The 15,523-nt window shown below is 43.8% G+C and overlaps 1 protein-coding gene across 1 annotated transcript; it reads right to left on the minus strand.

Moving 5' to 3' along the window:
• Nucleotides 1–1,945: 1,945 nt before the first annotated feature.
• On the minus strand, nt 1,946–14,351 carry Hk (potassium voltage-gated channel subfamily A regulatory beta subunit hyperkinetic). The gene is made up of 9 exons (XM_070660898.1): nt 13,077–14,351; nt 10,537–10,769; nt 9,254–9,467; nt 7,459–7,586; nt 5,685–5,891; nt 5,259–5,356; nt 5,056–5,112; nt 4,641–4,847; nt 1,946–3,760 (listed from the first exon to the last, which is right to left on the minus strand). Exons 1-9 carry the CDS (start codon nt 13,199–13,201, stop codon nt 3,659–3,661), a joined length of 1,371 nt encoding a protein of 456 aa, XP_070516999.1. The 5' UTR covers nt 13,202–14,351; the 3' UTR covers nt 1,946–3,658.
• Between the last annotated feature and the right edge of the window lie 1,172 nt (nt 14,352–15,523).

Raw genomic sequence — 15,523 nt, forward strand, 5'->3', positions numbered from 1 at the left:
GAATAAGCCCGCATTGCGGTAAAAGTTAAGAGAGTGCGTAAAAATCTCACTCGAAAGAACCGTAAGAAACGTGCCCAGTATCGTTAATGTTACGTCCTTTGTGCCAATCAACGTGATTGACAGCAACTCGTCACGCGCGAATGATTAATTAAATCAGTAGTTAATTCGTAAAAATTCGAATCATATCGATATCGATCTAATCGATGAAAAGTTATTCTCCCGTTGATGCGGTGAGAAAGTAGCTTCGCTTATCTCAGGTAGCGAATCATTGACACTTGTCTCTCTGGCAGTATCGCCCCCGATCTTAACATCTTATCTGGATGATTGTGACGTCTCACTCTTATCGCGATCGATGTCCATCCGAGATTTTAACGTTACTCCAGATATCCAGAAACTTAATTTCCGCTAAAGTGCACGTGAAATCAAACGTAACGTTGAGATGTTGAGGTCCGCCTTATATTGAAAATATTATAAATAATTAAGCACGATATAGAAGTAACTATGCGAACTATGCAGAGGAATTTTTTCTCTGATCGGCGTAATGTAATTCTACGAGTTCACAGTTACGAAATCATAATACGAGGCAATAAACACAATCGACAGCAATTTTATCTAAGCACATCCCGACTTGTAGTATTAGGACGGATTTAAAGCGGCTGTAAAGTGCGGTAGAGTGGGTTTGCTCTCCCCAAAAAAGCCGTATTAAAATCATTTATACGATCGAGTGGACACCATCGGATCTCGTTTGTCTGTTTTATCCTAAAGCTGGCATAAGCCTGTGATAAAAATGATCTTTCCCACCTCCTCGATAAATCTCGATAACTCGACCGTCCCGTTCTCGAATCCATAAATCGCGGATATATAGGCCGGTATTAATAATCACTTCTTATATTTAAGATCGTTTTAAGTGCAGTCGTCTTAAGTCTTGAGACGATAGTACTCCGCGATTGGTTTAAAGCCAAATAAGACTGTACTTAATACAATCTTAAATATAAAAATTGACTGAATACCGGCGATAGTTTAACTCCAGCTTAGCTAGTGATGCAAACTCGCGGTCGTCGATTACACCGCCGTTTCCTTCATACAATTTCACATGTCGATATTGCATTCTTATTCAGTTGCGTCGCATGTACGATTTTCTGCACACACGATTAGCTTTCGCGTTACCGTGTTTACTCCACGAAAATGATGCATTGCGTGAGGACGGGTTTTTTATATACATATTTCTGACGGAGCACCGATGAGATCGTAGCGTTTTGTATTCGTCGGTATTCATCGCCACGTGAATTTCACACTTTGCGTGATATTTTGTTTTTATGTTTTTGATTTATCGTGACACGCGTCTTCTTTTTATTATCTCCAAATATTTGCGCCCACGTCGCCGTTGAAGCTGTCACGCGTTTAACGAAAATCTAGCTCGAAGAAGCCACATCGCGATAAAAGTGTACTGGCAGCTTTTATTGTATTGCCTCCATTTTTTTTCCTTTTTTTCCACGAGCACATGCGACGCGTACGTTCCCGAGAAACTTGACGTTTATCATCGAGCTGACAAGATTAAGCGAAATGTCAATAATATCGGTACAGTACGCTGGGAAAACTCTCGCGGCCGCATAAATACATGTCTGGCTTATTTGAAAGAGAAGTTACGAATGAATGATTAATATTAGTCGACCGCGGCATCACGGGGTAGGTTTGATCTCCTTGCCTCTATATACGTTTCGATATACGGATTTGTGACGTTCTTTATTACGGAAACGAGATGAACTCTCTCGCGATCTCACACTTGAGCAATTATTCCGTTATCGGCGAAACGACGCCTTGATTGGCACGAGTCGCGTCTGCTGGTGACTCTTCGTCATTTTGGCATAAAGAAACGGCAAAACGAAGGGCAACGATACCGCGCGCAGAGTTACAATCGTAGAATATTATAAATCTCGCGTATATATTTTTCTTTTTTTTTTTTTTCTTTTTTTTTTATTGAGATAAATTGCATGTCTCTCCTCGGAAATATACCTTGTCTCGTTATACGGCGAAGCGGAGCGAGAAACTGTCGTGCGCGATAAAGAAACGGGCGTTTTCTTCGGAAACGATCGTCTATCGAAGCGAAGGGATTTCTTGCACAGCGCTCAGCTCTTGAAAAATTTCCCGGCAAATCTATCGCGTGCTGCAGAATTTACGTTCGGTTTGACCGAGCCTGCGAACATCCCGTGAAAAATATTTCGAACACGGCCACTAAGAAATTGATTAAATTCTAAGGAATCAGCCCGGCAGATTAACGTGACTGAGCCAAACTTTAACTCGAAAGTATCGCACTAAACGTGAGTTCATAAATTACTCGTCTCAGTGTATTCTACTGACTGGACTCGTTTATCGGTAATCGTTGGATCTATCGGATTATTCGAGCGATTACGCTTTGCGTGATTTATTTTTCAGCCGCGTTTATCCCACGGTGCAACACCTACATTCCGAAAACAGTCGCGAAGGCGCTCTTTGTAAGAGCGAAAAGTTCGCGGCGGCGCTTTTTAGCGAAAGCCCGCGGCGCTTACCTGCGCGCGCGTCTCTTAATGTAACGCCAATCGTTTCTCAATCCTCAAACAAACTATAAAAGGAGAGAGGATGGAGCGAGAGAAACGTAGAAAGCAGAGATAAGATCGACGGATAAAACGCGAAGAATCAAGCGTAATAACTGTAGCGAAAGTAATACTCGTTTATACGTAGTCAAAAGTTGGCGGAGCGAAATATCGCGTTAGGGACGAAGGGTTACTTGACAGAGCGCCGAAAAACGCAGCGCTGCTGATAAATATCGTTCTCGATAAAACTCTTACCATCTACGATGAAACTTTTCAGATGATAGTTGGACGTGCGTGCTACAATCGTTCGAGTTTAATTTATCCGCGGGTCGCCAACGTACGGCGGGAAAAGTGTGGTCCCGGCTGGACTCGCGACCCCGCCGAAATTCCTCGTTGTTCTCACTACGAGTGTAGCAAATGGGATTATTAACGCTAAGTATAATGAACACTTGGAACCGCGAATGGAAACCTCCCCAACGGAACAGAGTCACCGCGACGAAGGGAGGAGTAGAGAGAATTTCACGAGTAAACGTGAATCCGTGAGAGAAAATTTGTGATCGGAGGCTGTTCTCTCGCAAAAGCACGCGATATTGTCGGCGGGGACCTCGTGGGACACCGCGTCGTGTTAATCGCCTACGTGTCTACTGTTCGCGAATGTTCGTACGAGGGATACAAATTCGGTGCATGGAGAACAAGGGTGCCGCGCAGATGAGCGGACGCCCTCGCCGAAGGGTGGCAAATCGTCGGAGTCGGGCTCTCCTACGTAATGGGTATTGTCGTGTCGACACGTGGTCATGTGTGCATTCGACTCCCCCGACTGGGTCGCGATTCAAAGTAAAAAGCGCTGAAGACGCGACCGCGAATCGCGTGCGAGTCGGACCTTGAACACCCGAGCCTACGATCGGGTGCCAATACGGAGCAATTAGACGGTACGTCGGCCGCGCGCGGTTTCACTGTATCTCGCAGAACGGCATCTTATTGTTCACTTCCTTGGTCTGCTCCTGATCCTGGCTGTTGCCACCCTCGCTCTTCGGACTGCCCGCCTCTTCCAGGGAGCCCCCACCGCTGCCATGGGGGCACATCGATTGTCATCTGAGCGCGAGGGTGGATATCATCGGCGGTCGGGACGGTTTGTTATCAAGAATCCTCTCGATCTCGCTCATTATGCCCGCGGTCAGCTTCGGGATAAGCTAGAAAAAGAAAAAAAAAGAAATTACACGTTTTCCTTTTCACTATTTGCTTCGGTTCTTTAATCAAACGAAATTACTCCCGTGTCACAGATTTCATTGGACCGTGAACCAGTGGTTAACAATTTTGTTTGATCCACAGAGGGTGATAAAACGCCAATTATAAATCGATGAACACTTTTGACTTTTAATTTTTCTATTTTTTTTACCGTCACCGGGGTAATTATTATATCGTTTTAAATTTAACTCTCTGCGGTCGAAGCCCAGGGTATTTCCGGCAAAGCACTTTTACCTAGTCTAGTCGTAAACGAGGATGTTCACGATACCGCCGTGGCATTTATTTAGGCACCTAGGTACGGCGCAGCTTATCTTATCGTACTTTACACCCACGTTTATGCACTGTAGGTGTGAGAAATAAACGTGATAAATATATACAAAAATATATCAGGCCTAGAAAGACTATTCTCAAGGATCGAACGGCAAAGTTTCTCAGCCGTATAACTTATAAAATATTTAAAATTTATCGAGACTATAATTGACAAATTATTATAATTATTTTAAAAAAATCTAAAATATTTATATTTGCGTTTTATCACCTTTAAAATTGAATATCCAACGATAAAAACGCTCTTAGATATATTCTGATAAGAACGTGATAATATACTTGTAATGAAGCATTACATCTTAGCATGACATTTCGCTGCACTAGTCGAAATAAGCAAGAATAATAAAATCAGTTAAGTGTTGATAAGTGAGAGGCGACTTATAAGACTTTAGACATTGCGATATCTATAGGAAAACTACAGGCATCGCTCGGTTAATCTCACACGATATCGTCGCCTTAAATGGAGCAATCGTTCGAGAGAAACAAACAATTTGTTACCTGTAAGCTTTGGAGACTCTCGTACAATTGATCTATATTGGATGCACCGAGCAGAAGGCACTGAACACTTTCATTCTTTAGAGACCACGCGATGGCTAATTGCCCGAAAGAGCACCCCAGTCTTTCAGCAAGAGCATACACGTCCCGTAATTTGTCCGAGTACTTCCGAGTCTCTTCGTCGCCGGGTTTATCTTTCCATCCATACTCCTGCATTAGAAAATCAATCTGTTAGCGCATTTATCCTATTCTACAAAATTAATTTGATCGAAATTCCGTCAGCAATTAAAATTATTTTAGACAGAACTCCTTTTTTTTTCTTTTTTTTTGTGTACGAAGGCATTAATTAATTTATTTATTTTTAATAATTAATATTTGCGACTATACTTTTTTATTTATGAACATATTACTTGCGCACCTCTTTGTACAAAGATTGAGTTTCATCCTCTGTCCAACTGAACGAGGAGTATTTATTCTGAAATTATAAAGATTACTCTTTAATTTAATATTAATCTCAAATCTTATTTTTCGTTTCAATTTATTAAAAAGAAATAGATTAATTTTTTTTGTCTTTCTTACAATGTTAGGTATTCCTAATTACTGTGTATTCGAAGTACTTACTTTGTAAGACGATCTCGAGAGGAATGATACCCCGCAATCTTCCGGTTTCGATGAAACCATCCCTATAGTTACAGTAGACCATGCCATTAAACCAACACCTGTGAAAAAGTTTGTTAATTTAATTTACCGCTCGAAAATTTCAATACACATTTCTTGCTACATTAACACATCGACTGCCACAATTGTACAATTAGTTAACTCTACCCGATTTTTTATACGTTATACATTATTTTAATATTCTGCATAATTATCTTTTTTTTTTCCCTCTTCGTTGGTATTCAATAGAACTTTTATTTCTTTCTTTAAAAGAACCGAATCGATGAACACTTTTATCCCGTTTCTCTATAAACAGTCTATAAATAATCAACTGCGAGTAAACTTGACAGCCGGCCGTGTTAAAAATAAACCAGGAACGGAATTAATTACCAATTTTGTTGTACAATTCCGGCATGTAGAGCTCGGGTTTGTCTCTGTAAAACAGGTGGTACTCCGCTTGCTCGACAATTGGCGTTACGCAATTAAACTGCCGACAATTCGTATAGGCTTCCATAATCTCCACGGGCGTCCATCGAGACGTACCCCAATACATCACCCAGCCCTTGCTTATGACATAATTCATTGCGCGTACGATTTCTGAAATGCAAGATCACGCGACACACGTGAGATACAGGGGACACATACGAGACGTTCCTACCACGGCAAAACTGTTAGATACATGATACGTGATGCAAAATGCGATAAACTTCTATTTTTACGGTGAGGTAACATCTACTAAGAAGAAAAGAAAAGAGAAAAAAAAAATTAATAAAGAATCAAATAAATTAAAAGAGAGCAAAAGTGTGTTTCAAAGCGTGTGAGGATAAAGGTAAAATAGCTAGATATAGTTATCTTGCATACATTTTCTCGCATAATATAAAGCATACATTAACGTGAACACAAGACGTTCATATATTTACACCGATAAAATAAATGTAAAAGAGATATATATTTATATATATTTTTTTATACACACATATAATATGTTTTATGTATACATGTAGCATGTAGAATACATATGCTTTTGCAACAATGATCTCTCATTTTCGCTGTAACAGTGTCGAATGTAAAAAGAAGCGTACGATAACTATTACGGCACAATGCAACTGCCAGACATCAAGTCGTCACTATAGTGGAGATTAAAGAAAAGAATTTTTTTTTTTTTTGTTATCAGTTTCATTTATTATTTGCTTTATTATCAATTTCTTCAAGTTCCGCTACCGAGATCTTGGTCTTTTGTAAAATGTTCCATACGTTATTACAACGCCCGAGATTAAACACCGCTTGAGTTCGAGTTAGTAAAAAATATCGATATTTTTATTAATTAATAAAATAACTTTCTTTATTCTATAATAAATGCATCGCGTATCGATAGATTTATGTTGCTCGAATAATTGAAATAACGTTATTATACTTGAAACACCAGTTCATACGTAATTAATTAATACCCTCTTTTTACAACTTTCAACTCGCGTATCGCGGCCGTGATAAACAATTTTACCTTTATCCGAAGAAAGCAAAATTTACTGGAAGATGAATATTTTTATGGGAAAAGCTACCTTCGAACTAATCATTATAACAGCGATGAAAAATGAAATGTTCAGCTCTCTCTCTCTTATGAGATGTTAAAGCCATTAGTATTCAAATTAATGAAGAGACTAATGAAAATTATCAGCCCTTTGTAATAGCGATTTATTTAAAACTCTTTAAATTAAAATTAAATAAGGATCATTGAAGATTAGTTTATCTGGAGGATAATCGAAACGAATTCTCAAAGCATAACGAATTTTAAAAAGGAGCAAAAAGCAACGCGAGTGTTTTGCGTTCCCAGCTTTTAATGCCGATTTCTCGGCGCAAGAGAAGTTCTCATCTCGTTAAATAATTATCTCTCTTCGCCTTCCTGCAGCGCAAACAATAAAAATGTGTCTCTTTCTTTCTACTCATGCCAAATTGTGCTTTATATCGTGATGAGCATATCCTCATGGAAAAAATTACTGTCGGAATTACAGTAGATCACAGTACCGTTGCACGCTTAGTGCGGTGAAGTGCCGTAAAGTGTTTGAACGATGGAATGGAGAACGAGGAAGAGAAAAAGAGAGAGAAAGAGAGAGGATTCGAACTTTCTGAATATTATTCGTAAGAGAAAGAGGAATTGGAAAGTTACCTTCCATCGGACACATTGGATCGACTTTGTGGATCATGACAATGTCGATGTACGACAGTTGCAGCCGGACGAGCGAAGCTTGCACGGACTCGATAATGTGTTTCCGCGATAGCCCGCGACCCTCGGTCCTATTCAAGAATAGGCAGACATTATCAATCTCATTAGCGCTGCAAACGGAATTAAATAGCAGTAGAGGGATCATAAGTGGTAGATGGGACGTGTGCGACACGGCACGCCACGGCCTTTTTCTCTCCTCCCCCTCCCCTTGCCGTTATTTCCCTCGTTACGGCCGCGCGTTATCGAACACAAATCGAAACCAACGACGACCGATGCACGGGAACCTAGTTATCGATCCACTCGTCAAGGCGAAGCCGCATATTCGCGCCGTCCACTTGACATCAAACGACACCGCTTCGCACCGAGATTCGCTTTCGTGCGCAGAGCTGCTCCGCGGTTTTTTTCTTTCTTTTTTTTTTTTTTTTTTAAATAAATTTCGCCTAATTTACCGCATATTCGGGCCCAACTCGTCCTCGATTGTGTTTTGCAATACGCGCGTTAAAAGTTTCTTGAGAGGAAAGCTTTCTGTCTTCTCTTGCATATCTATCGATACCAGAATACGTGCGACGTATGCGTGATTAACAAATACGATACGTGTGATAAGGTATCAATAACCTTCGAGCTGTTAGTGACTGGCATATTTCTTTATCGGTACAAAAAAAAAAAAAAAGAATTTAGTTCTATTCAGCTCGAAACCGGGGTTTTGCGAGGGATTTTGAGATAGTCTTCCCTTATTTTATAGTGGCTGTAAAATTATATATATAAAAAAAAATAGTTTTCGTACATTTACAAAAAAAAAGTCTCGACGATAGTTTTTTTTTCTTTTTTTTTTAATATTTAAATTAATTCATCTACTTTTACGATATGGTACAAGCATTACGCACAGTGTCTAAGCATCTCATGCTTAGTGTACATATAATACGCTATTGTAAGCCCAGCCAGAAATGATTAGTGGCTTTTTGACACGTCGTTAAACGATCGGCATCGAACTTCGTTGACATTTTTTCTTTTAATCTTCGACCTCGTTATGATTCTTTCTATATCGATTGAACAATTGCTGATATTTCAACAGAATTACAAAGATTTCTTATGTCGTTCTGTTAAAAATATACGTCGTGCGTTTGATGTAAAAAGAATTATCAAAAAGGTAACGAAAGACTTCTAAAATTATTCGCGATCGCTGGATCGCGCAAGAATATTTATAAGAAAGTCGAAGATGACAGGAATATCAACATTGACCGAATCGAATCGACGGCGATCCAACTGATCGCTTCCGGCTGGCGCGGACACGCGGGGAATAAAGTTCGCAGGCCGAGACGGGCGAGTAAGTTCGGTTACACTGAAGCCATCGATCGAGAAGCACACACGTCTAAAAGTAAGAGAAAAATAGAAACTAGAGAAAGGAAAGTTAAAAAAAAAGAAGAAGAAAAAAGAAAGAAAGAAAGAAAAAATAAAAAATAAAGGGAAACAAAAGAGAGAACGAAAGTGAAGAGAAAAAAAAAAGAATAGAAGTGAAGGAAAGGAAGAAAGACCGCGTTTTTTCGCGTGCAAGTAGCGTCACAACATCGAGAGCCACCGAGAGCACGTCGAGAGCCACTAGCAGCTCCGCAATCGCCAATGCTCGCTAAACACCACCATTAATGACGACGACGACGACGACGACGATGAAACGGTGACGAACAACCCATCAATGACACCGAGACACGCGCGGCTACACCGGGCGCGGCGCTCTACTCACTTGGTGTTCCAGTAAATTTTCGTCGTCACGACGTAACTGGACCGATTCCAGGCGCGCCTCAGCAGGATGCGACCGAACTGGATCTCGGCTCGGTGCCCGCTGTGCGCTTCGCTCAGGTCGAACACGTTGATCCCGCTGTCGTAGGCGAGGGCCACCACGGCCTCCGCGGTCTCCTCGCTGCAGCAGCCGCCGACGCCGAAAGTGGTCCATGTTCCTGCGCCCATAACAATACATGAAACGACTCCGAAATCACGTTCGGTGAAACGCCGGGCGCGCGAGGCCGAATGTGCGAGAGATAAGCTCAGTCTTTGGCCCGCGCTGAAGACTCACGAGAAATAATAGCTGCGTGGTAATAACGCCTCTTTCGTTATGCCGAGAGATAAGAGAAATGATAATGGCAACGTAAATAACGATCGCGGCAATAAAACCGCGAAAATTACAGCTGTCAATTATGGATTAAGCTTAAACTACGGTTTCGTGTTACCATTCTATGCGGCCGTGTGATTTATCGCGCTCGCTTCTTGGGTCTTTAGTCTGTTAAGTCTAATTCCACACTACTTATTAGCAAATCGTTTTCACGTTTCGAGGATATCCGGCCGATTTTACCGCTGTGAAAATACCACGAGGAATGACGTAAAGCTTTTGCTCTCGTGTTAAGATATTTATTAATTCGAAATATAGTTCCGTGCGGAAAAAAAAAACGTACGTAGAATTAATTCTTTTAAATTTGGAAGAAAGCATTAAAAAAAAATACAATAAATAAATAAGTACATAAAAAATAGATTGTGCGAAAGAAAATTCATTAAAACTTTAAACGTAATTTATTCTTGAAAATTATATATGTAGCGACACGTGTACATTTGCGTGGGCGAAGTTACATGAATTGCGTGCACTAGTTCAGCTATCCGGCACAAACGGTGATCAGCTATAGGTCATAGTGCACCGTTACATATTGCATATATCCGCATCCGCAGCGAGACCGTATGACAGCGGGAGGGCGTTCTGAAATAAATAACGAAAAATCGCGAAAACGTGAAATTCGGTTTGCCCGGAGATGTCGGACACCCCGCCGAGTGATAAAGATCCCGAGACAGCCGGATGCGCTTCCGGGATCGATTCTCTCACTCGGCCGGCGCGTCCGCGCCGCGGAGTTAAAGCGAAGGGCTTCTAAGGGCGCGATGCCATCGCTCCGCGAAGGGTTGGGCGACGTTCGCGCACTCGGGGAAACCGCGGATCGGGCAGGGCTCTCTACGAGATAAGTGAGGAAATAACATTTAGCGTACCTAATCCAACATTGGAAACACGTAGACCGCTTTTGCCCAAGTTGCGGTAGCGAATACCTGGCGAAGGGTGCTGCAAACGTTGCGCTTGTGCGGCAATGCAGCTAGTTAGCAGTTGTTCTTTCGTTCCGGCCGTGTTGCTGCAGTGCACGCCCGTGTCACCGCCACCTCCACCACCTCCTCCGCCGCCGTTGAACTCTTCCATGCAATCCAAACTTGCTATGGGTGCACGGCAGCTGCGCATACAAGGTGCAAGAGTTATCGCGTATCGATGTCGATACACGTCGCCGTGCCGCCGTGACCCGCGGTAACTTTCGGTCGATCGGGAACGTCTCGACGGCAGACCGGACGTCCGCTCGAGAGCTCACCTTTAGACCGCCAATAAACTCGACTGCGCCAGTCGCGATTCGTGCAGCTCGCGAAAAAAAATTATCCTTGCTTGCTTGTAATTTTTTTTCGTACAGTTCGCTTTATTTGTAATTTTTATCTTATTGTTAGGTTCTTAGTGCTTCCTTAATGTCGATTCGCGTTCCTTCGATCTTGTCGATACGCCTGTGAATAATGAATCACGAATATGAGTACATTTAACTTTGTACGATGCTTTTAGCAATCAACGTTAGTCATTTATCTTCCTATTTCTTTTTTACAGGATTTTTCTTCCAATTTTCCAACTTTAAAGTGTAATTTCGAATGTCTCGTCAATTTAACATTGAATTACAATGTTTGCTGAAATGAACTCAAATAGAGAAACTGATTAAACATAGATTGAACTATATTACGTTTATTGCAGTTTTTAAACTTAAATAAGAATTTAAATTATTTTCAGAATTAAATAAAACAACGATTGATCTGTTCGTAAAGAATGCTAACAAAGTCGAAGCAACGCGAGTCGTTCGGAAATAATTAACGGAAATTCGCAGAATTTCCGTTAATTAATTATATATTACATTACGTCGATGTAAAAAAAAATTTTTTATTTATAATATAATTGCAACTATTTTTTCTTTATAAATTTTCTTTATAATTTTATCGATAATTTCTGATTAGTTAAATACAGCTTGGAAATTTTTGCCAAAATTAAATATTAAAGATTTGCTAATCGCAAAACATTATTTTAGTCGCGGACACGAATTGCTAATCAGTCGACCTTTTCAGCCGCGTGCGCGACTTGGCCAGAATTCAAACGTGAATAATGTGAAAACTGTCTGGTCATCAGTCATGAACACAGTGGCCGCTGTTGAAAAGTTATTTGTCCATATAATTCAAATATTTGTTACATTTAATTTGAGCACGTAATTTTCTAATTAGCGTGGGGGGTATCGTTCTAAAACGCCTCCGTCTGCTATCACTCGTACATCCATTTACGTCTTTCCCGCGAGGCTCGATTACATCAATGATCCGGATTAAGTAAGTCCGGGTCAGCGATTTCTTCTCTCTCTCTTTTTTTCTATTTCTTCTCGGAAAACTATACGGTTTTATGCGCGGCATAAAGCCGGCGAAGAAAAACTTATCGCGGCCAAAGTTAGCCGCAAGTGACGTTGGTGCAGCCAAGTCTAACTAAGTAAGCCAGCACACCCCAGTGCTCTCGCTCGAGTTGCGGGTAACAAGGGGGGTGCGGTGGCAGTGTCGAGTGTCGTTAGGTAGTCGACGATCGTCGTCAGGGTTGAAATTTTCGCTTCAAGCTCGAGCGAGGGGCTCGGTCGATCGTTCGCGAGCCGTGGTTCGTTTTCCAAGAACATCCGGGAGCGTCGGGAAGCCGCGCGTCCACTACGTCCGTGCCCCTTTAAAAGCTAAAACTACCACTGCGAGTCCGCAACCGCGATGTGGGTCACCGGTGCGCAAGGGACGAAGGAGCGACGGAGAGGGTGGGCAGGAGAGGCGATAGGTCTCGGGTCGAGGAATATCGTCTTTCGCTCGAGTGCCCGGTGTATCGCGTACACCGATCACTTTGCCCCGACAATATCCTAGGCGATTACTTTGTGAATTAACCGCGTTTTATATAATTCAAGCCCCGCCGAAATGTTCTCGGTAAGCCGCCTGTAAAGTGAGACCTCCGATCGATATAATATCATTAGGCGAACGTATAGGAAAAAAGAGGAAAAAAAAAGAATAAGTAAAAAAAAAAAAAAAATAGAAAACGAAAAATTTTGACACGAAGAAGCTCGTGCAGATCGTCGTTGCATGTGTTTCGAAAAACGGCGGTGCAGCGGGGATGAAAATAATTCGCGGACGGGCGTTTTAATTATCCAAAAATCTTTACCTCGCTAATTGCACGTGGACCGACGTACATATTTCATGAGCTCTTAATCTGTCGAACTTCGATCGATGCTTTTGAATATTTTAAGCCGCACTGTTATTGTGTCGGAAATAAAAATGCTTTTAAATCACGAATTCGAGAAAGAGTTGAAGCTTAAATTATTCGCCTCGCGAGGGAATTCCCGACTCTGTTCGAGACAGTTTCGCGAAATCGCACGTCGTGGCATCGTTTCTCAGATCTGTTTCTTTTATTTCCCGCGAAAGTTTGTGCCAGTCGCCATACGTACCGATAAATTGTAGGCAGTGGATAAGAATCGTCGTCCTCCATGCTGCTGTTCGTGTTCGCGTTGTTGTTCGTGTCATTTCCCGCCGCCGAGGTATTGCCAAGGTTGCACAGCATTAATCGCGACATCGCGGACGCTCTTGCGGAACGGTTTCAGTCTAAATTGGAGACACTTTCGGTGGGAGGGAGGACGTAGAGCAGGCTGATATCGCGATGCACACGTACTTGGTGCCTCATGTAGCAGGCATGCCCGCCGAGATATGTGTCACGATACTTGAAAACTTCACCGAGCAATCGTCCCCCTACGTCGCCTCGCTGGTCTCGTCGCGCTCGTTTCCTTCGTCTCGACGTCCCGGTGCGACTTTTTCCGCGTGGCAAACGGGCATCGTACTCCAAAAATTGCGTGTTTATGTACAAGCTACGTTGAGATCGACCGCGACTGGCTCTCGACCCGGTCTCGCGGTTATTGCACGTACGATGCGTATTATAGGCACTGAGTAAATTTTTTTTTTCCTCCGCTGCGGTTACCAAGTCGCGGCTCGGGTGCCACTTTCGAGGAGCCCGAAGCCTTTTCCACCAGAGGCTTCTCAATCCGCTTCACAGTTCGCGTCCGCCGGGAGTCCCAAAGGGGAAGAGACTCGACGATACCGGAGCGATTCTCTAGCGGTTTCCGGTTCCGGGTGAGGAGCTCCTCCGCGAGTTCACGAGGTTGCGGGCCACGGCGTCAAGTCGATACAAAGCTGTAGGATATACGACCGATCTACCCCGCTGGTCGGTCGTGTTATCACCGGATAGAGTGTACGTGGACACCGGTGAGTGCGCGACGGCGACGATCGCGAGCTGCGGGGTCGCTCTCACGGCTTTCCGTTGCGATCCATCGTTGGCGATCACCACTGCAATCGTGTCAGCACAATCTGGCCGGTCGCCGTGCCCGCGAACGTGGACTCCGGTAGCGCACGTATCGCACGGGTCACGTAACGCGCGCGGCGACGACGAGATGCATTATCGGACCCACCGCGGACCGGACGCGGGCGTAAGTGCGCGCTCGCGGAACGATCGCACGGCGCGGCGCGGCGCGGCAATAACGAGCCTTCATAAAGGAGCACACACGAATCTCGAGCGGGACATCGGTAAAAACGGGGGAGAGGAGACCGGAAGAAAGAGAGAAAGTGAAAGAGGAGGAGAGGGAAAGAGAGAGAGAGAAAGAGAAAGAGACGGCGAGTGTCGTGCTACCCGCACGTAGGTAACACTGCGCGCACACCGCTCGACACCCGCTGCCGATTCCCACCTTTCTCCTCCTCGGTGGCGGAGGAGCGCTATGCAACCCCCGTGCGACCACTACCCCGTGCCTCCACCGCGATGGGGCTGCGCGCGCCTTTTCGTCTTCTCGCTGCGCGTGCCCGCCTTTCCGTCCGTCACGCGAAAAACGCGAAATTTGTTGCGGCGGGTACATACACGAGGCGTGAGTTACAGACACCTGGCCCTCTTTTCGGTAATCTTCCGATCGGTGACCACGGCACGATCGTGATATAATTGTTATCGCGCGCGGAAGGCCGAGCGTTGAGGCTCGTGTTCGAATTTTTCACGCGCGCGATTAATCGATCGGTTCGATTTTTTAAATGAATTTGAGAGCGCGAGTCTGCGAATTCACGCAGGATGACGCGGAGAGGAAAAAAAAGCGAAGGAAAAAGCATTCTTTTTCTTCTTTGAATCGTTTTTTTATTTTTTATTTCGCGCATTGTAGACGAGAACGAGGAAAGTCGAGAATCTCGAGGCGAGGAAGTTCGCACACGGTTCGTGCCGCCGCGGGCTTATTCTATCGAGCATTATTCTGCCCTCCGCATCGCCGACGACGCAAGCGCGCGACGAGTTGCCTTTTGGCAAAGCCGCCGGGCCGCAAGGTTCGTTCTAAAAATGTTGTCTCGGATTTATTGTACGCACGATAGCGGAGGTACGAAGCGGAGGAAGTCGCCTCTGAGATGACTTCGGGCTTACGATCGTTAATTGCAATTTAATTGCCTGCCGTTTCAGATTGATTAATTAGAGCGCGAGAAAAAAGCCACCTTCGTACACTTTGGAGCTGTAGCTCAAAAATTTACTGACAGAAAATATTTGACTGATAGAAGTATGCATAAGAAGTGGTGTTTAACAGCCGGGGAGAGACGTGTGTGCAGTTCAGTGCCGCCCTCCCCCGCGTTACCCCCCTCTCGCGTTCGCGCGCGCGTCGACACATCTAACACGATCAGTTCACGTACGGCCACCCACACTAGTAAGGGTATAATCGGCGTAGGAAGAAGGGTTTTGTGAATCAACGGTTTCAACGGCAACGCCGCATTGCAGATCCGCCGCGCCGACACGCAACTGACCCCTCGCTCCCTCCCCCCTGTTCCTCCCCCTCTGACCCCTTTGACCCCTTCGCCGTCGCCGCAGTTTTTACCCTAAATTACACCC

Source organism: Cardiocondyla obscurior, linkage group LG08, assembly GCF_019399895.1.
Source record: "Cardiocondyla obscurior isolate alpha-2009 linkage group LG08, Cobs3.1, whole genome shotgun sequence".
NCBI lineage: Eukaryota > Metazoa > Arthropoda > Insecta > Hymenoptera > Formicidae > Cardiocondyla > Cardiocondyla obscurior.